We start from the raw sequence: 23,153 nt of genomic DNA on the forward strand, positions 1-23,153 counted from the left end.
CTTCATCCAATGCTGGGTAAATTAGTTTAACACTTGCTTCAAGACACCATTAGTCTACCTACATCACCATATTAGATCATCATGGGTTAACCAAACTGAATGAAAGTGTAGGATGACGAGGACATTGTCTAGGATTTCAATGTTTCATTTAAATTAATTTACAATGCACATTCAATGGCTCTCTGTAGCTTTCTTTACAACCATGACCTGATTTTCTTCTTCATGCAAATGATGTGGGATTAGCTTGCAATAAAGTTTGTTCATCCAGATATAATATGCATCTTTGAATCTTTCCGATATTATTAGATTAGGATTAATTTTCCACATAATCTCTGTAATTTTTTTTGTCCACTTGGCTTGTGTTTTAAACATGGGTTTTTAAGTCACATAAGTCACTCAATTTCAATAGATAGTTTGTTGTCATGCATTAACATTTGAACATAATGGGATTCGATCTTCTTTGAAAGTATATGACCATTTTTATCAAATCTGGAATGGAACATCTTTGAGGTAAGGGGAATTCTATGGACGCTGCACCCTTGGGGCCGAGGGATGGAAAAACTTTAAAAAAAACTTATGTAATCTTTTTGCATTTAATTTTACTCAGATGACCTATGATAATTGGTCTGTGTCCATTGTGTGTTAATAATTTAAAATTGGGAAATTTTTCTAGATAATACATGTGTTTCCTATTTGGTATGAAGCATCATTTGGGATGAGGGGGACATAAATTGTAAATTTCAGGACTCCTGTACCCATAGGGCCTTGAGAGCAAAGAAAAACTGACAAATTTTCAAAAGTCTTGTCTACAGCCACTCATCTGTAAGAAAAACTAAATGAGTAGTTATGTAGAGCAGAAAGGCCTCTATCAAAGTTATGAAATTTTTATGCCTGGGGTAGAGGTGAGGGGGGGGGGGGCAAACTTGATATGATATTGAAACTAAATAGATATTAAGAACAAGCAGGTTATCATCTTTTACCAAAATTGTAAATTTCATAATCCCAGGGGTAGGGGTTTTGGTTCCAGGATGGGACCAAAATTATTATAGTGATTGTCTTTATCATTTGAAAGACTTCTCCTTTAATTTTGCTGATACTGTATGAAATCTTAATTGCATATATTTAGCAAAAGCAGAAAGGGATGTACCAAAATTGTGAATTTTGCAACCCTTGGTTTAAAGGTCAGGTTCAAAATAATCATACAATAGTAATATAACATTATATTATTATATTTTGTAAAGTTTTTCATCAGTATGGGCACTTTCGGGGACATTTTTAGCTCACCTGAGCTGAAGGCACAAAGCATCCTTGCGTGATTGGGATTCAAGTTTGTTCAAATGAAGAGCCACACCCTTCTCCAGGGGGAGATAATAGTGAAAATACATAAATGACTTTAAAAAATCTTCTCCAGAACCACTGGACCAATTTCAATCAAACTTGGCACAAAGCATCCTTGGGTGAAGGGAATTAAGTTTGTTCAAATAAAGGGCCATGCTCCTTTCCAAAGGGAAATAATAGTGAAAATATTCGTTGACAACTTTTAAAAATCTTCTCCTTCATGCCACCTTCAAAAGGGAGATAATCATAAAAATACATGAGTAGGGTGAAGTCATTTAAAAATCTTCTCGATAACCATCTTCTTCTCGATAACCACATCCTGTGGGGATCTGGGTCAGAATAGGTCCTCAGTACCCTCTTGCTTGTCGTAAGAGGTGATTAAATTGGGCAGTCTTTCGGATGAGACCACAAAAACCGAGGTGCTGTGTCACAGCAGGTGTGGCATGATAAAGATCCCTCCCTGCTCAATGGCCATAAGCTCCGAGCATAGGCCTAAATTTTGCAGCCCTTCACCGGAAGTGGTGACGTCTCCATGTGAGTGCAATATTCTCGAGAGGGACGTTAAACAATATTCAATCAATCTCGATAACCACTGGGCCAGAAGAGCTGAAATTTACCTGAAAGCTTCCTGACATAGTGCAGATTCAAGTTTATTAAAATCATGGTCTGGGAAGGTAGGATGGGGCCACAATATAAGGGATCAAAATTTTGCATACAAATATATAGGGAAAATCTTTAAATATGAGCCAAGGTGACTCAGGTGAGTGATGTTGCCCATGGGCCTCTTGTTTGTTTTAAAAGCACATCTTGATTTATACTGCTGCTAAATATTATAACTTAACTTGGATATGTAAATGCAGAACATAAAAATTATTCTAGATTTCATAAAGCCTTGGAGCTGGTGATACTTTTAACCAATACTCTTTGAACCAATAGGACCTCTTGTTAAAAATCATCTTACTTCTCTGCTTTGTGAAGAAATATTCTATGCTTATATATGAAGAGCATATAGCTATCTACCAAAATTGTGTAATTCTCTAGTGAGCCTGTTGGGGATTCAGATTCTAGGGCAGAGCTAAATTGGTATATGATTTATGATACATTTTGGCCGAGTTGCAACGAAGTTGAACTCGGCTATTGGTTTGGTGATGCGGGCGGTTGGGCGTCAACAATTGGTTTCCAGATGATAACTCGAAAAGTTTACAATCTAATCAAATGAAACTTTGATATATTGTTGGATACCAGGTAAGGATTGATTTTGGAGAAAATAGGTCAAAGGTCAAGGTCACAGTGACCGAATTTAGAATGAAAATTTCAGAAATATTTGGTTTCCGGATGATAACTCAGAAAGTTTAAATCCAAATCAAACGATACTTACAGATATTGTTATGTACCAGGTAAGGAAGACCCCTATTGATTTTGGAGAAAATAGATCAAAGGTCGAGATCACAGTGACCGAATATAGAATGAAATTTCAGAAATATTTGGTTTCTGGATGATAACTCAGAAAGTTTAAATCCGAATCAAATGATACTTGGATATATTGTTGGATACCAGCAAAGCAAGGCCCCTATTGATTTTGGAGAACAAAGGTCAAAGTCACAGTGATCGAATATAGATTGAAAACTTCAGACAAATATGGTTTCTGGACAGTAACTCGAAAAGTTTAAAACTGAAATTAGTTCTTCACAATTATAAATATGCCACATCATTCCTGACTTTACAATGTATCCCATGCAACTTGGCTCATGCACCCCTGGGTGCATATACTGATTTTTATGCAGTAAAATCATCCCTTTTCAATTTTGGCACACTGTGACAAAATACAACACCATATAGCAATTTTTTCTGCAGCTGTAAAATTGGGTGATTTTCTAGCTCATAGTTTTACAATTTCAGCGGAATATATTATGGGGAACACAGAGTTAAAAAAAAAATAATATTAATAAAATAAGTAGTGTACTTATCTGTAAAACATTTTACTGTCATAATAAACAACTGACTTAAAAAACTCAATAATTTATTTAACTCACAAGCTGAAGAGTACTATACATGTACCTTTGACACACAAACAACTGCTATACAGAGTTATCTTTCTTGTGAAAATGCACATATCATTACTGCAGACACATTTGAATGCAAATTTATCTGTTAAAAATTTGGCGACATGATACCTAACCGCTAAAATATGCCAAAATGATCATCCTGCAGGAAAAACTTGCTGTGTGGTATGTATTGTTAAGAAGAGCAAGACAACTTCTACCAAAATTGTGGAATTTTTATCCCTGGACTAGCTATTGTGTCTGCAGGGAGTGGCAATCATTTAGCAAAAAATACAATGTATGAGTTTTTAAAATGCCCTTTTACTTTTGGACATTGAAATAAATGCTTAGGATGATTTATTTTCATTTTTAAAAATATTAACACCTTGTTTGATTAACTGTCTATTTCAGAGTTGTTGCATTACTCAGGTGAATGTGAAGGCCCATGGACCTCTTGTTTAGCTGTTTGATCCCCTTGTGACATTTAAAATGTGTCACCTATTATTTCCCAAAGGAATTTCCTTGCTTCAGCCACAAGGACATTATGAATGGTCTTTTAGTGGTCATCATATCGCCATTATGTATATGAATGAGGTTTCATGTTGGCTTTAAATTGCAAGTTTTGATGCAAGAAATTGTCCGATAATCATTCCACGGCATTCTTTAAGATATGGTTTATAATGAATGTTCTGATGATGTCTGCAATGTGTTGAGGGCTCTGGTGCTGATGTCAAGAGGCCCCTGATAATGTAGTCTGTATTTTCCACACCAGTTTTATGTGAATATAATGAAATCAAGAATATTTTAGTGTATTCAGATACAGACACATGATACCATCTAGAAACCAGTTTTTTTTCTGTCTGTAATTAGATCAGCTTTTTTATAGATAAGAGACCACAGAAAGAAATGGACTGTTCTTAGGACCAGGGAGACAGTTCAGTCAATCAGACTAGTCTCGTAAAACATCCACAGACATTTTTATCGACAACAAGAGATGCAGAGATTAAAAAATTTCAATAAGCAACAAGATGTCACGGAAGATGACATTTTTGCTGCAAAAAGCATGCCTCATTTTTGCATCAGTAATTCACACCAACGCCCTCATATTAATCAAAATTGAACAAAATTATAGAAAATCCAGGGTCAATTTTTTTCTGTCATCAAATATAAGATTTTTGTGACACATTTAATCAGTACATTCATGGTAGTAATTATTTTGATGTCAACCCCATGGTAGGCCCGAGGCCTGATAAGGAATTCTCCCTATAAATTCTCTCCAATTCTTTTCTTGTAATTTATAATCCTTGTATAGGTTGTATTAAAGTTAATCCCATATTTTTATCATACAAGTTAGCAATTAATATTTCCAATGGTCATCTTGTGTATATATGTGAAATGAAATGTTAAAAAATTCCACATTGAACTGAAAAAATGGAAATGTTTGTGCTAATTATGCTAGTAAATATTTGAATAAAATTTATTTTGGCATTATTGCTTGCTTTTTTAGGTATAGTGCAAGCTGAAGGAATAACTTTGAAACTTGTGGACACAGGATCTAAAGAAGTTTTGGAGTGCTTCATTCAAAATAATAAATCACAAGCAACACTGATCAGATGGGTGAAGTATAGCGACTCCTTCACACCAATCCTGGTCTTTCAACAAATGCAGCATTACCCAGAATTCATTAAGGAAAGTTACGTTGGACGTGTTCGATTAGTTAACCAATCATCTCTAGAATTGTCAAATATTCGAAGTTCTGATGAAGGATTATATGAGTGCAGCATTACATATACTGATGGTAGTGGAGAAGAACTGACTCACGTCCACCTCAAGGTTAAAGGTAAGGAAATATGCTCTCACTCGCATCCATCTCAAGGTTAAAGATAAGGAACAATGCTCTCACTCACATCCATCTCAAGGTTAAAGATAAGGAACAATGCTCTCACTCGCATCCATCTCAAGGTTAAAGGTAAGGAAATATGCTCTCACTCACATCCATCTCAAGGTTAAAGATAAGGAACAATGCTCTCACTCGCATCCATCTCAAGGTTAAAGATAAGGAACAATGCTTTCACTCGCATCCATCTCAAGGTTAAAGATAAGGAACAATGCTCTCACTCTCATCCATCTCAAGGTTAAAGATAAGGAACAATGCTCTCACTCGCATCCATCTCAAGGTTAAAGATAAGGAACAATGCTTTCACTCACATCCATCTCAAGGTTAAAGATAAGGAACAATGCTTTCACTCGCATCCATCTCAAGGTTAAAGATAAGGAACAATGCTCTCACTCTCATCCATCTCAAGGTTAAAGATAAGGAACAATGCTCTCACTCGCATCCATCTCAAGGTTAAAGATAAGGAACAATGCTTTCACTCACATCCATCTCAAGGTTAAAGATAAGGAACAATGCTTTCACTCGCATCCATCTCAAGGTTAAAGATAAGGAACAATGCTCTCACTCGCATCCATCTCAAGGTTAAAGATAAGGAACAATGCTATCACTCGCATCCATCTCAAGGTTAAAGATAAGGAACAATGCTCTCACTCGCATCCATCTCAAGGTTAAAGATAAGGAACAATGCTCTCACTCGCATCCATCTCAAGGTTAAAGATAAGGACAATGCTCTCACTCTCATCCATCTCAAGGTTAAAGATAAGGAACAATGCTCTCACTCGCATCCATCTCAAGGTTAAAGGTAACTTAAGGAACAATGCTCTCAATCACATCTATCTCAAGGTTCTGAATCTGAATTCAGAATCTGTAGATCCTGGATGTTGGCCCTCAGGAATTTTTTTTATACTCTTGATAGTGTATATTCAACATTTTTGCCACCTTAAGAAATCATAGTGATGAGTTTTACATATAAATATATTGGACAGTTGTAGTTTGTTTTACCATGACCCCCTGATTCAGAGTGAAACCATAACTAGATTTTATGTTCTTACATAGGAAAATGTAACTGCTTAGGTGAGTGAAATGGCCCATGGGCTGCCTTTTTTAAATGACTTATTCTTCAGCAAGAATGTCCTATGGACTTCAGACAAAAATTTCAAGTAAGCAGATTTTTGTAGGTCATACTCAACTGTTGTTCTGATTAGATTGCTAATTTACTGATAATTATTGGCTTTCTATTTTATGGAAGCATTCATGTTATATCGACATGTACTTATCATGGCTCTGCTTGTTGTCTTAGCACTTTCAGTATTATGAAATGGTGTGTGATGCAGGTCTTTGTATTTTCCATTGAAATGATATTGATTGATTGTTTGATTGTTGATTAATGCGATGACCAAGTAAAAATATTTCTGTGATTTTGAAATGTCACCAGTTTTAGGTGAGGTGTCACATATAATTTCTTGGACTCTGGCTTTTCCAGTAAGAGCTCTTGTCATGCCAGTCCCTAACAGTGGGACCTTACTTTATTAGCACAGGTACTCGACATTTTAAATATTTAAAATTAAAAATTGTGTCTTCCTATAAACAAAATATTCACAAGGTATATCTAATAAGCAATCTAATGATGGACTTGGTATCAAAAATCGGGGGGGGGGGGACAGGACAGGACGCAGTGTTAAAATCAACTTTAAGTTCATACAATCAAAACAAAGTTCCAGGCTATAACAGAAGTCAAAAAAGGCACAGAATATATTAGAATACAGGTATTGCCCTGAAATTTTGTCACAACCTCCCTCTCAGAAAAAACCCACATAATCAGTTCACATTTCAACTTGATTGTTGCACCATGACCTACTTTAGGGCTAAAAGTAGGTCATAGTTTTCTGGACTTTTTCTCATCATAATAAAAGGTATTGCATCTAAGTATGTTGTACTGTTTGTGGAACTCTTGTACAAATACGATGTAATTTACTGGGTCTGAAATAACCGTGCACCTGAGACACATATATTTTGCCGCGGGCGAACAAATTTCTTTGCATAGACACCCGACCTGAAGTGATAGAATTTCTGCTATTAAATAGAATTTAGATTATCTTATCTACTTACTGTACCGGTAACAGCTGTAACAACTTTATTAACTTGATAGAATTTATGTGTGATGGAGATCGAAGTTATGGAAACTGAGTCCCAGTCACTTACTCGCTTTCATTCAAAGATAGATAGTAATAAAGGTAATTTAAAAAATGACAGTCTAGTAGGTCTTTGGCAGGCTGACAATTTTTACAGGCAAGCAGCCTGTCTAGCTAATTTTACAAAGAGTTTCAAACACTGTAATTTATCGCAATTAATTTATCTCAAATGAAGTCTATAATCTATAATGTAATTGTACTTGACTCGATATCAGAAATGCATTATATATTATAAAAAGGTAGAATAAATTTAAAGTATGTACACTCAGTATTGATGCATAGTAATGTAATGCCACTGTTAAATAGAACTACCTTTTACAGAGTTTTTGAAATACGCCGGTCCCACCAGCAAAACCAGTACTCTAAATATATCTAAAGTCCGGTGATTTTTTTGTATATAATCGGTCCGAGTTTTTGAAATCTTCCGGTCCCACTGGCAAAACCATTAAATATTTCTAAAATCTGGTCATTTTTTGTATATAATCGGTCCAAAGGATCGGTAATGTGTAAACGATCAATTCGGAACTTTGACCTCTATATGTGCATGGTTTTTAAATGTAGTTGTGAAATCAACAAAACATTTGAATCTGTATATTTAAATGAGTAAATTCAAGTGCTTTTATGACTTGGGATTGAGTACCATACAACATTGCAAGTGTGAAATTAGACAATTTCCTTTTCATGTTCACATTTCCCACGGATCCTTAACTATATTTATTACAATAAAATTGGTTTTATTAATACTTGTTTTCATTTGGAGAACACTGAATTGAATGTCTCAGTATAATAGTAAATGATACTTAAAGTTTGTTTGTAATTTTACAAGCATACATTATGACATTATTATACATGTACTTCTTAATATTTTGGTGAAATTGAAAAAAAATTCTGGATAAACATGTATATTTAAGATGTATAAATTGTATTTAATTTGTTTTGATTGGAAATCTCCCTTTTGACTATATCTACATAATAGTAAACCCCCCCCCCCCCTCCTTGAAGCCACACATGATGAAATGATCAACTGATATGTTGACCACAAATCCAAAACAGAATGGCATACTGTGTTTTGTGCGATCAAATTTTGTGAATGGTAATAAAAGGACATGAATGTAGTATGGAAATTTTATGTGGCAGATTTATCAGAAACAGATCAGAAGCAATTTCTTTGCAGTTTGTATGATCTCTTCCAATAAGAAAACAAAGAGGAATATCCAATTGATTTGCATAGAAATGCTCATGAGATGATATGTGGATGGAAGATTTGGTGGGCCTTTGACATGTCTTGAGTGTTTTTATATCGGTGATGAATTACTTACATAAGAAAAACATGCAGGGCTCTCACTTTAATGCTGACATGAACCAAACTCGGTTTCTATAATGACATTGATCTGGTGAAGACAGGTCTTGGACACTCTGTGACAACTCCATGCTTCTCTGTTCTCATTAATTCCTTTCTACCATCATTGCGCCATTGACAGAAGATTAAATTTCCCTTGCGCACCAATGAGTGGAACACACGTTAGGCAATCACAGGGTGTAAGATTGTTTGACTGCACAGAATCATTTTTGGGAAGTTTTCTGGATGTATTTGTCCATTATTAAGTAAATCATTTATCTAATTTGCTTGATTTTCCAAGTGAATTTGTACAATAAATCAGGCGAGGATTCTCTTCATTTAGATTGGCTTGCAGACATTGTGAAGTGTCCTAGGGATGTAACTGGATGAAAATGCAAATTCCAGCGAGGTTCCTTACTCAATCGTTTCTTCTGTCTTTGATACAATTATGTTGTGATAGAATATTGATTCTCATTTCCTTGATTTAGTTTGAATAGGCTCCGACCCACTATATTTCGATTTAACTATACGTTTCCTTAGTAAATAAAGTGCAACTGCTGGAGCACAAAGCAGATGCAATTAAATGCAGCTAAGTTGTGGATTTATTACCCTGCACTTTATTGGAGGTCTGAGTTTTCATGAGGGCCACAAGCATGATACTGTGGCTCACCTGAATCAAAAATACAAGATTAAGCACGAGTTCCTATGCAAAAGAATGGTTAGATATTGATTATAAGGATTTTTACAACCCTGTGAAAATATTTTACTCAGATGGAGGTAATTGATAAAACTTGCCAAATCAAAATTGGCAGTAAATGCCCAAAGTTTTTATAACAAATTGGTAATTATACAAATTTAAGATGATATATACTCTAAACACTTTGTAGAAATATTTCGACCGTGTTATATATATATACATGTATATATAATCAAAGAGATTGATGGCCCGGCTTTATAAATTTCTGTGGGTACCCTATCCCACAAATTTCAAACCACAGCAAAATTACAGAATTTTTATGATGTTTCAATGAACAGAAACCAAATGCACAAAAGCTGTAAAATCTCAACATTTCATGAAAACTGGCCCTCACAAATTGAAATGATCTACTGTGTATATATCAAAATATTTAAAACAGATTTTCAAGCTTTTTGAAAGTTTAAGCATTACAGGAGGAGTTGAAAAAAGGATATTGAGTAAAGTGCATCCGACCATTTCTGCTCCATCAAACAGTATGACAGAGTAATTGTGATAATCCCTGTGCTAATCGCCATGCACTCCCCTGATTCTGCATGCTCTTGCAGGACTGAACCAAAGATATGAAAATTGGTCTTCTTTTTGAGGACATTTGTGTTTTAAGAACACATCTTGTTTTATACTGCTGCTGAGTATTAGAATTTAACTTAAGAATGTGCAGAATTATACAATTATTGCTGTTTTTGAGGTCAATATGATGATTTAGACACCTGAGGAGTACAATATTCACCGAACCCTTTGGGCTCGGTAAATATTGTACTTCGAAGGTGGTTAAATCATCGTATTGACCTCAAAAACAGCAATAATTGTTTTATTATATGATTAATTATGATTAAAAAACCCTTCAAGATTGTTCTTTGCTTTAATTGTAAGTTTCAACGACCTATTTTTGGTTCTATGTGGAAAAAATAATTCTTTATGTTCACCTGGAAGGTCACGTGCAGGTAAACATAACGTAGTATGATTTCTACATTGTTGGATCTCAGCCAATTAGAGAGCTAGGAATTATTCAATCATATATTATAATAAAGACAATTATTACAGATTTCACAGCCTTTAGGGCTACTGATTCTTTGACTAATACTCAGGTGACCAATAAGGCCTGTAGGCCTCTTGTTACTTGCCACAACCAGGAACTATCAAAATATGCTAATAATCTAAAACAAACCTGGTAATATACTCCAGGATTTTTAGTAGAGAACAGATTGAATGCAAGTGAATCCCCACTTGAAATGTCATGAGTTATATATTATTGAGAAACATCATGTCTTAGCTACCTTTAATCAAATCCCATGTCATAAAAGACTTAATGGTGCAATGTCTTGCAACTCTTATAAACTTTTCTGGGTTATTTTACTGGTATATTAATAAGAAACCTGATATGCTCTCAGGGCACATCATGCAAGAGGAAGCATGGGCCACATAATAACAATGCAAGTAAGTTTTTCACATTTTGCACAAACTACAATTTTTTGTGAGCAATATACTAAATTATAAGTGCTGTCAAAATAACATGCAAGATTGCAAAGATATTCGGACCATGACCTGAAGAGCCAGTGTGGGACCTAGAGTTCACTATAAGGATGTGCAAGCATCACCTTAATATAATGACCCTGAGACCAAGGTGGGGCCACAGTAGTACTGTCAAAATATGCCCATAATGATTTGGTTTTCGTCCGTCGTGCGTTAACAATTAAACATTTTTAACTTCTTCTTAATAACTACCAGTCCAATTCTTTTCAAATTTGGTTTGAAGCATCATTGGGACAAGGGGGACATAAATTGTAAATTTCAGGACTCCAGCACCCCTGGGGCCCTAGGGGCGGGGCAAAAACTGCCCAAAATTGACCAATTTTCAAAAATCTTCTTCTCAAGAACCACAAACATGTAAGAAAAACTAAATGCATAGTGATGTAGAGCAGGAAGGCCTCTACCAAAATTGTAAATTTCATGATCCCCAGGGTAGGGGTTCAGACCCCAGGGTGGGGCCAAACTTGTTATATAGTGTTTATGTGGAAAACACTTAAATTACATCTTTTTTAATGCTATTGATACTAAATTGAAAGTAAATAGATATTTAGGAAGAACAGGTAGTCCTTTACCAAAATTGTAAATTTGATGATCCCAGGGGTAGGGGTTTTGGTATCAGGTAGGGGCCAAAATGCTCAGTTATTAAATGTGTGAACAATATAGACATTTTTAACTTCTTCTTGATAACTATCATTCCAATTCTTTTCAAATTTGGTATGAAACATATTTGGAACAAGGGGAACATAAATTGTAAATTTCAGGACTCCTGTACCCCTGGGGCCTTAGGGGTTGGGCAAAAACTGCCCAAAAAGGACAAATTTCAAAAATCTTCTTCAAAAGAACCACACACATGTAAGAAAAACTAAATGCAAAGTGATGTAGAGCAGGAAGGCCTCTACCACAATTGTAAATTTCATGATCCCCGGGGTAGGGGTTCTGACCTCAAGGCGGGGCCAAACTTGTTACATAGTGTTTATGTGTAAAACACTTAAATAACATTTTCTTTAGTGCTTTTGATACTAAATTGAAACTAAATGGATAGAGCAGGTAGTCTTTTACCAAAATTGTAATTTGATTTTGCCCAGAGTAAGGGTTTTGACCCCAGGGTGGGGCCAAACTTAGTATATATAGTATTTATGTGTAAATTTGCTGATACTGTATAAAATCTAAATGCATACTTAGGAATAGCAGAAAAGGATGTGCAAAAAATGGTGAATTTCACAACCCAGGGTTATGACTTTAGGATGAGTCCAAATTAGTCATATCTTTTGATGTTTTAATGTTAATACATCTATTATTTAAAGCCTTTCATCAGTGTATGCACTTTTGAGGGAAGTGAAGTTTTAAGAACACATCTTGTTTTATACTGTTGGTGAACATATTAGAATTTAGTTTAGATATTCAGAACAGGAATTTTTTTCTAGATTTCATAGCCCATATATGGAAGTACGTATTGATACTTTTTCACTAGTATTCAGGTGACCGATAAGGCCTGTGGGCCTCTTGTTATAAAATATGTTCTTCTGCAATGAAAGAAAAATTGTCAAATTACTGTAAATAGTAATTAATATACATGTAATAGGAAGCTGCACACATAATTCTCATTTGAGTCACTATTTTTTTTTTTTATAGAGGTGGTTCATGTGAGCATTGTAGCCATAGGCTGCATGCAGGAGGTTTCCAATTTTCCACTGTGTATATATAATGTTCAAAGAGAGATAAGTCATCGCTGAAGTAATAAAAATGATTGATTATGTTTGTGTGTCCTTAAAGAAAATTGCAGATACTTTCTAACACGTGTAGGTTCTGAACTGTTCAGTTTTCATACTTCTGATATGTACATTGTAGAACCTTAATTTTAATCAAGACTCATTTTGGTTTATGTATCCTTATAGATTTAAAAATTTAGATAAAATATTTGAAATGGGTTCTCACATGATCACTTAAGATAAAAGAGTAAACATTCTTTATTTAATCTGGGTTTTCACCTGTGCAGGTGTGAGCAACTTATCCTTCCTGCTGGGGCAATCAATAGAGTTTAATTACAAGCATATTGACTAATTATGATGGCACAGCAGTCAAAGGTCGGTAGGAAGCCTTCTGTATTTCAGCAAGTTGATTTTTATTTCTTTAGATGATTAGGCATATTGTACATGACCCATACCTGGCCCCACCTGTAGAAATTCAAAAGTGGACTCTTCCTTTAAATTTGGGGATGAATGGAGTGAATGCTTTGTGCGTTGTGGGGGCATGCAGTTTGAAATCAAAAGTCTCTACTACTGAGATGGGAGATTTAAACTGTATGTAGGTTACCATGCCATAACCTGACAAGGAAAGGAGACTAGAAGCATGGAATATACTTAGTGAAGTGTATAAGTGTTGGAGGGAGCATGTGGATTTATTTATAGTTTGATTTCAATATGAGGGTGCTGCCTTCACTGGTGTACCTTGGTTTACTCTGTCTCTGTTTTCTCACTGGAGATGTTGATGGGCAAGGTAAAGAAGAAAATCTGCTGTGTGATGTAGTGTACATTACAACATTAGTCTGCTGATCAAAAATGCATTGGTTATAATATAGGTTACAGGCTCCAAACTGTATTTCAGTATGGTAAACTGTAGAACCAGTAGGCCTTAAAATGTGTTTAGATTTCACTATCATATATCATTTTGATGTTATCATTGGAAAATGTATGAGCAGCCCTTTAATTCCTTCTTCAAATAAATCATATATTTGTTTAGCACTGGCATGCAGTCTCAATTGTATATGCATTTAATTAAGGTAGTCAAAATTCATAGATTACTGTTCAAAGTATATTGATAGACAGTGACTGTGTTTTTACCTTTAATCAGTACAGTTCAAGCTGATGGAGTGAAACTTCATTACCTTGGGTGCATTCTCTCAGATACTCAAAAAAGTGTTAATTAAACCATATAATTTTCCTTCCTCTTGACTTAATATTTAATTAAATCTTTGTGCTGAGGGATTTTTATGACTGCTGTAGGAAGCTAACATGTACAGACTGTATAATCACAGAGGGATCGTTAGGGAAGTTCATTATAAGTACATGACTTCTGGCAGGATAAGAAGTACTTGGTGACTTTTCACTTAACTGTGTAAATTTTATTGTTGTGAGATTTAGAATTAAATCAAGGAATCGATGTGAATGCTTAGGACAGATCTGCTTGTACTTGTTCATGATGAACTTCTCATTTTGGTTTAGATGAAATTATTCTAGTTTGGCATTTTAAACACGTAAAATTTACAAGACTCAAATATTTATATTGAAGAATTTGTCATTCATGCATAGGTAATTACGACCACAGAAAAATTCTTTAATGCCCATTTTGTGCAGTAAATTCTGATTTTGTAGCCAGATAGACAGGGTCTGTGTACATCACATACAGTACTGTAATCAGCGATGACATTTGAAATATATATGGATTTTGTCAATTTCGTCATTGTAAATTTGGAGAGGGAAAAGTCTATCCTATTCCATTTGTTACAGAGTGTTGATCGTGCATGCATTTTGCACATGCGAGGATCACTACTGCATTAATTTGAATGTCTAGGGGATATACACACTACATGTTGATTCTGCATTCCAGTGCTTGTAATTAATTATGGCCGACATGAATGCTTCTCCCTCTGAGACACATGTGCATGCAATTTTTCTATGACAAATAGGTTGACAGGTAATGCAGATTAAGTGACACTTAAAATTGTCGATTGTTCCCCCCATGGTTATTTTTTAATTAGTCGTTAACCATAGGGTAGACTTATACTTTCTCAGTAAAACCTTTTGTATTGAGAAATGTTAAAACTGATTGAAGAGTCATGGCCTAGAAAATCTGTTATGTCTGTTGATATTAAGATTTATAGGGTATCTATCTACTTGAGGGGAAAATCTTTTGAAGATAAAGAAGTGAGATTTAATTTGCACTCCCCGAAGTTCATAAAGAATTTAAAAAATCTTTGAATAGGTTTTTAACCTTGAAGAAAGGCTAAAAGTATGTTGTTGAAATTGCTTTCATTTTGCATCATAATAGACCATGGTTGTCTTGCTCTTTCATTATATCCTGGTTATATACATGCAGTTATTTTATATCTCTTTTCTGTCCGTCTGTCTGTCATGAAATCTTGTGAACACTTCTCCTGTATGGCATATCAGGTAGACTTGAAACTTAATTTGTTCAATGTTTCATTGTCATTTGTTGATGTGCATATTGTTTGGGCCGGAGGATCTAATTGTTACGGTGGATATAAGATTGATTGAATATTGTTTAACGTCCCTCTCGAGAATATTGCACTCATATGGAGACGTCACCACTGCCGGTGAAGGGCTGCAAAATTTAGGCCTATGCTCGGCGCTTTTGGCCATTGAGCAGGGAGGGATCTTTATCGTGCCACACCTCCTGCGAAACGGGACCTCGGTTTTTGCGGTCTCATCCGAAGGACCGCCCCATTTAGTCGCCTCTTACGACAAGCAAGGGTTACTGAGGATGTATTCTAACCCGGATCTCCACGGGATCAGTGGATATAAGAGGGATGGAAGATGTAAAATACTTTGTGAACACTTTTCCTATATTACTTATCCAATAGACTTGAAACTTTGTACAATGCTTCACTGCCATTTGTAGATCTAATTGTGACCCTTAAAGTTATGTAAAATAGCCTGTGAACACTTTTCCTCCCATATGGCTCATTGGATAGCCTTGAAATTTTGTACAATACTTCATTATCATTCAATGATCACATTGTTCTGACCCAGGGATCTGATATTTTCCTACAATTTACAGTAGATCAAAGAGGAGTGTTTTATAGATTTTTTTTTCATGTACAAGGGTATGTTCACTTTCCCACTGGTACTTCAGCATAACAGTCATTATTTTTGTATACAACATTGGTCACATCTATGTGGAATTTTTTCTCCATCATTTTCCTCAATATACAAAGTACCATTCATAATGTCTATGTTCTTGCTCACGCTTTCTTATCCATACCATGCAGTACATTAAGGGGAGGGGGTGTAATTTGGAGTATTTTTAATTTAAGGCGTTGGGGATACAATTGCTGTTAACAAAAATTATGTTAAAAATTAGATGTTAGATCCATTTGTATGCATGCATACGCAAGATGTCATGTATGCGAGTGTATTTAACATGTAATTTTAATGATTGTTTCTGTGTTAGATTGAGAGCATGTAATTTTAATTAAATTGTTTCTGCATTAGATTGAGAGCATGTAATTTTAATTAAATTGCATCTGTGTTAGATTGAGAGCCACTATGTAAACATGAATCACCTGTATCATTTTATTTTCCTAAATACAGCTAAACCATACATCATTTCGAGCTCTCCAACTCAGCTTCATCAGCAGCTAGGGGCCACAGTCCAGCTCTACTGCCGAGCTAAGGGTACACCGGAACCAGAGGTTATATGGTCCAAAAATGGCATTCCACTGGTCAACTCCAAACGGGTCACCATTGCACTGGACAAGGAGTCGGTTGAAATTCGTGACCTTCAGCGATCTGATGGGGGCATCTATACCTGTATTTTTACTAACTCTATGGGTGCAGTGTCTCAACGAATTGATCTCATTGTAGAAGGTTTGTTTGAAAGACATTTCAGCAGCCATATTGGTTTAAGTCTGTCTTCCTGTTCTTTGTTTGGCTGCAACATTAACCAAAATAGACATTCCAAAGATAGAAGACACTCCATAAACAATCACATTGCATGACACTCCATAAACAATCACATTGCATACATCTGAATGAAGTGTTTCTTGCATTAAAGGATTTCATATAGTTTACAGATATGGAGTCATATGTTGAGGTATAATTTGGTAAGCGGTAAATGTAGTTCGACCAAAAGCCGAAATCTGAAAGTTACGGATAGTGATTATTTTTGAAATTTTTCTTGAACCACAGAAAGAGAAATTGATGATGCTTTGAAAAATGAAGCAATCATTGGATAAGTGTTCTGATCATATCAAAGTAAAGCTGATGCACTCAGTTCAATGTGTTTTAAATATTGTTACAGGAAAATATTGTTAAGATATGATAGGATATTTGGGAAAAAGTGTGTGCATCATTTCAGGTGGAAAATAAGACATGGTTACTGAGCCAAATGTGATAAGGTACTATTGAGTCTTTGTTGTGCATGGTAGAGAATTACTATTGTTAACCTGCCGGTGTTACTCTCGATAGTTCAGTAGGTTTTGTTTTGGCATATTGATCTCGTATTTCTACTGATGACTGATAAGTTTGTATGAAGAGGATGAATGTCATCAAGATGGTCTGATATTGCCAATTGAATGACCCTGTGCTGAAAATATCATAACTCAAAAATGAATTCATTCATTGTTAGGGAAATGCCAAACGTCAATAACTTTTTTTGTATGTGTTGGTGATTTATCAAATAATCGACATGTGTTTAACAAGGCAGTGTTAGATCAGCATCCATTGAAAGACCTTGTAGGTTTTAAGGATGTGCGTATGCCCATCACATTCAGATATTGCATATAAAGGTGTACAGGTACAGGCAGCACAGATCTTTTGTTTATCGTGATTCAGCTTGGTATTTTACAGGCATCTCATGTAAACTGTGCCTATCGTGGAATGACTTTCGTTGAATTGGACCGGTTTTATACCATCAACCAATGCGAGTTATCTCCCCCATTCTTTGTACTCAAGGCTTTCAAATTTGGCTTTGGTGTTTGTATTTAATGAAATATTCATTTATTCATTTTGTTTTGATTTTTTTTTTAAATTATTCAATATAATATTAAGATTAATCTTAATTCATGATAAAGAGATAGGAGGGAGGTCTCCAATCTGGCTATGTTTTTGGTAGTAGTATCTCTTACAAAGGACAATTCCTCGTAAAATCTGTATAATTCAAAACCCGGGTAGATGGGAAGTATTGCACAACCATAGAAACACACTTTAACAAGATGAATGAAGCCGTGAACAAAAAAATTGTAACATTATAAACATTTACCACTGAAACGTGTATCTATCAACAAATAAAACAATATGCCACATAAAAGTGTTAAAACAAAACATGAGAAGATTCAATGAGAATTTAAAGTTACTTCTTTTTTTTTCTCTTTTTTTTATACAAGTGAATTGATTTATCAGATAATATTGAAGACTGAGTTTTTGTTCAAATAACATTGAATGAAATGAAACACATGTATAAGAAGGAAACAAATCCAAGTCCCATTCAATATTATCATTTTAAAAAACATTTTTCTCATGGAAATGTTCATTTTTCAATGTATAGAATGATAATGTTACATGAATTTTTCAGGCTTAACTTTCAATATTAAGAGAGGAGGGAGGGGGGACATATTGCTTGAAAGAAACAAGGTTATTGTAAAACCTCATAAACCCTGTGGCATTGTATGGCAACCATAGAATCAGAATACAGTGTAATGAGACAAATGAAATCACAGTCAAACAAAGATATTCAATGAAAATAACTTTACCACTGAAACATGCATCTTCCAGTGATTAAAATTATATGCATGTGACAAGAATGAAAGGTGAAGATAACGAACAGTGATCAATCTCATAACTCCCATAAGCAACACAAAATAGATAGTTGGGCAAACACGGACCCCTGGACACACCAGAGGTGGGATCAGGTGCCTAGGAGGAGTAAGCATGCCCCGTAGACTGGTCACACCGACCGTGAGCCCTATATCGTGATCAGGTAAACGGAGTAATAAATATCCGTAGTCAAAATCAGTGTACCAAGAACAGTCTAACTATTGGTAAGAAACACGTCAGACAGCATCTGACCCAATGATAGGTTGTATTGGCAAACTAGATCATTATAACGACCTTAGAATTTGCAGAATACTGACTTTAAAAGAGACTGTTGAAACCCCTGCACCATCAACTTGTTTGTCAGTAGCTTACCTCGATTTAAAAACTGACCATACGCAGAACAAGCTCTTGCGTATCATATCAGTTGAGACATATAAACATCATATGCAGGTGATGATGGAATAATTGCAACATAAATATGAGAAGTTGAAGAAGAATGTGTTTAAACAAACACGAGAAGATTCTTCGATATTTAAGATTCTTCGATATTTCAATATATTTTTTTTTCACAAGTTTACTCAATATTGACAATTAAGGATCAAGTGATATGTAAAGACTAAGTCAAGATTTATGTAATTATCAATTTTAATTAAATTTTCGAAATGCGAATTCAAGGCTCGGGGATAGAAAACATACAACTCCTTGGTTAATAATCATACCCAACCACAAACCATGGGAGAACCTATATTTATTAAATGATATTATCATACATGTATTTCAATGCCCAATCATCATTTTATGAAGAGAATTATTATTATTTTTATCACATCATGACTGCTTGACATGTGATGTGCACTCACAATTTTTAGAATGGTAAGAAAATATATATAGGAGATAATAGTTTCAGACTTCGAGTTTTAGATTTATTTCGACCAATAGAATTACTGTAACAAATATTGTAACAAGTTAACATATGTTCTGATTATTGATGACTGAATACCAGCAATGTATAGTACTGCTGACTAAAAAAACTTATCACTGTAGATTAAAATTACTATTTGGATAGAGAAAAGGTAGATATCTTTTTGTCATTTAAGCTTATTTTCAAAACTCCAATTTCAGATCCATTTAATAAAAAAAGATGTTGCCACAGATCTTTAAAGCAAAAGGTGTTTTAAATTTAAAGTGCAAGGCGGGAATGATTAACTCTGTTGCTGAGAAACGGTAAATAATGGATCGGTGTTGCCTGTACTGTGACAGTGACTACCCTTTCATGTCTGCCCATAAAATTATCCTGATATTTCTTCACCATGTATAATACTGGTGTATATAATGGGAATCTACATGCTGTATTTGGTTTTAGTAGACTGACTTTTTTTCTTGCATTATAAAAAAAAAATCACAACGGTTTGAAAGTGCATATTTGTGCTTCCAGAATATAGATTTGCCAGATCGAATTTTAGCAGTGTAACTCTTTTTAATTAAAGAAGCTATTTATTTGCTTTTGTAGGTGCTGCTTACATTTTAAATGCTCCATCAAATTTGACAACTCTGGAGGGGCAGAGAATTCAGTTTACATGTGGTGCTGCTGCATTCCCAAACAACATCACATACCGGTGGTATTTCAAGAATCGCAATGTTCTAAGTTACAATGACAGCCGGATATCTGTGTACCCTGATGGGAAGCTAGTGATATCACCCGTGTACAAAAAGGATATGGGCTGGTATATGTGTCGTCCTAGCAATGGTGTGGGAGAGGACCCAGAAGCGCCAGCATTCCTTAATGTCACATGTAAGAGAATCAACAGATCTCAAGTAATGGTATAAAAGGGTGTATGGGTGACTGAATTGATATCACTACAAAGTGCCATTCATTTCAAATGACCTTTTGAAGGTCAATGGAAATTTGTGTGTGTAAGTATGTTTTTGGAAAATGTTTTCATATCCACTGAAATAGTATTTTGATTTGCAGATGCTCCTAAGATTTTAGTAGATCTAATGCCTGCACGGGTAACCTGGGCATTGGGATACCAGGAGCACTTGGACTGCCCAGTGGATGCCAACCCACCAGTCAGGGAATTCAGCTGGAAGAAGAACACCTATTTAGTGTCCTTTAGCTCTGATCACATCACCCTTCTGTCTAATGGGTCACTACTTGTCAAAAGTGTCCAGCACTCAGATGCTGGTGCCTACAGCTGTATGCCAGTCAGCTCTATTGGAAATGGTCCATCTTCTCCTCTCATGCAAGTCATTGTGCAAGGTAATGATATGTTATATATGGGCTTTTGTCAGATATGAATGATGCTATGAGTGCATGAGAGACTTTTTGTAACATAAAATTACTTCCTAAAGTAGACAGTTTATCATTTTTGTCACATCTTAGGTTGCTCTTAGATGCAAAGATTTGTGATGAAGTCCAAGTTCTTCATCTCCTTTATTCATTAATCACATTTCATATTTTTTTCCATCAGCAATGTATTACATACATTCTTATGCAATTAAGATTCAATGCACGGTATCTTAAAAGGGTCTTCACATTAGCCTGGTAGAGTAAGGCTTAATTGCATATATATCATTTCAAGAGAAAATAGAACTGATCTTTGGTAATACATTGACAATTTCCTTTGTCTTTTCGCAGATCCCCCAAGGTTTATCTTCCGTCCAGAACCTCAGTACCTCAGAATCCCAGGACAAGACGTGACAATGATTTGTGGGGCCACAGGTAAACCCACCCCCAGAATTCAGTGGAGAAAGGTAAATCTTAATTGTCTAAAGTCTGCTGAAAAATGTCATTTATGAAGTAAATTATGAAAATATTTACATAGATATAGGGGTCAGTGATGACTAAAGACAATGCTAAAGATATACTAAACCATACACTTGACCCTTGGAAATAAAAGTATGCCAAATAAAAAAAGATGGACTGAAGAAAAGTATGCCAAAATCCATTTGGCAAAAACTGTTACTGATTCTTGTAATGAACTTAATAAACTGTGTATGAGATGTAGAAATTGAAAGGATTGCACATAGAGTGTTAAATTAGTTAAATCAATTTGCCAGTGCATACAGAGTGATAGGAATTCATCTCCAATGTATTTTTTCTGCCTTAGGTAACAGGTGTTCTTAAGTTGTCAAATGGTGGGCGTGTGAAGTTAAATGGTGGTAATTTAACTATCACTTCACTGAGGAAAGAGGATCATGGCAGATACGAATGTCAGGCTGAAAATGAGGTCAAAACTATTGTCAGGGGTACAGACCTAATCATACAAAGTATGTTTATACTGATTTTATACCATATAGATTTCAAATTGAAACAGAAACAGATCACTTGTATAACACACACAAATTCTTTCTCTCAAACTTATATATGATGTAGATGTAAATTATTTTTTGACGAGTATTTCATGAAATTAACTTCAGTTAAGATGATTGTACAACAGTCACAGATTTTTGTTGTAAGCAGTGTAGGAAATTAGTACACTCACAATATGTCCTTTTGCAGTGACCACTCCACACGCTCCATACAATGTCACAGTTGTTCCTGATTGGTTCAGTGCTAGAGTTAGTTGGATCCCAGCTTACAATGGAGGCAATGACCAGTTTTTCCTGATATGGTAATTAATACTTTCAAAATCACATGAACTTGGATATATTGATATGAAATATCAATGCAATCTCGGGTTGCAGTATTAGAAATTTGTTTAGGAATCTTTGGTTTATTGTCATGGTAATGATGTTTTTTGACTGCATTAATGAAAATGTTTGTTTCATGTTTGTAGGTATCGTAGTGTGAATGGACAGGTCTCTCAGTGGTCTACAATGCAGGTGATTCCAAAGTCTGCCACAGTCTTTACTGTGTACAGTCTGTCACCCGACACAATGTATGAGTTCAAAGTCCTGGCCAGAAATGAACTGGGAACTGGAAACTTCAGTGAAATTGTACAAGCCAGAACAAAAGGTCAGCCCAGATCCACATTTATCCTCTGTATTCAGACTTTTGTTAATATTGCAATGTTTTTATTAGATCAAGGCTTTTCTTTGAATATTGGAATACAAATTACCAGTTTTGACCCAGATGTCACTTCCTTGTAGTAAATAAAATACCGTCTCAAGCTATACATTATTAAAACTATAAATGTAAATAAACTTGCAATATAATTTAAAATTGCTTGTTTAATTTGGCTTTTCACTTCATATGCTAACAATACAAACCACTGTCATTCTCTCCGGCTTGTTTTTATCTCGCACCTTAAACCATGTGTACATGTATGAGAAGATTTGACCAAATCGCTAAGCTTGTATTTTTGCTGACTTTACATGCTAACAGGAAATGCAACCACAACCACACCAAGACCACCGGGTACATTTTTTCCGGAATCACTTGCACACCTTTTCTAACCCTCACTTTTGTAGTTTTGTTGAAATTTCTTGATCAGACCATGACTTTTTGTGTATCTTGCGTCCTGTCTGCCCAGACCTCTGTTACTTCACAGCAATTTTTCTCCTTA

General features: G+C 35.1%; 1 protein-coding gene across 7 annotated transcripts in view; it reads left to right on the forward strand.

The window, feature by feature from the left end:
• LOC125678683 (protein turtle-like) overlaps window positions 1-23,153 on the forward strand; it is an 88,983-nt gene that overhangs the window by 56,933 nt on the left and 8,897 nt on the right. For 2 of the 7 annotated variants that reach the window (XM_048917311.2, XM_048917313.2), the window contains exons 3-11: window positions 4,888-5,220; window positions 16,423-16,698; window positions 20,156-20,437; window positions 20,618-20,905; window positions 21,284-21,399; window positions 21,756-21,915; window positions 22,148-22,259; window positions 22,425-22,603; window positions 22,973-23,005. In XM_048917311.2, coding sequence (XP_048773268.2) covers window positions 4,888-5,220; window positions 16,423-16,698; window positions 20,156-20,437; window positions 20,618-20,905; window positions 21,284-21,399; window positions 21,756-21,915; window positions 22,148-22,259; window positions 22,425-22,603; window positions 22,973-23,005 — 1,779 coding nt within the window. Of the gene's footprint in view, window positions 1-4,887; window positions 5,221-13,278; window positions 13,589-16,422; window positions 16,699-20,155; window positions 20,438-20,617; window positions 20,906-21,283; window positions 21,400-21,755; window positions 21,916-22,147; window positions 22,260-22,424; window positions 22,604-22,972; window positions 23,006-23,153 lie in introns of those variants that run through there. The other 5 variants (XM_056154582.1, XM_048917312.2, XM_056154583.1 and 2 more) reach the window with 3 other exon arrangements.

Source organism: Ostrea edulis, chromosome 2 (assembly GCF_947568905.1).
Source record: "Ostrea edulis chromosome 2, xbOstEdul1.1, whole genome shotgun sequence".
Taxonomy (NCBI): Eukaryota; Metazoa; Mollusca; class Bivalvia; order Ostreida; family Ostreidae; genus Ostrea; species Ostrea edulis.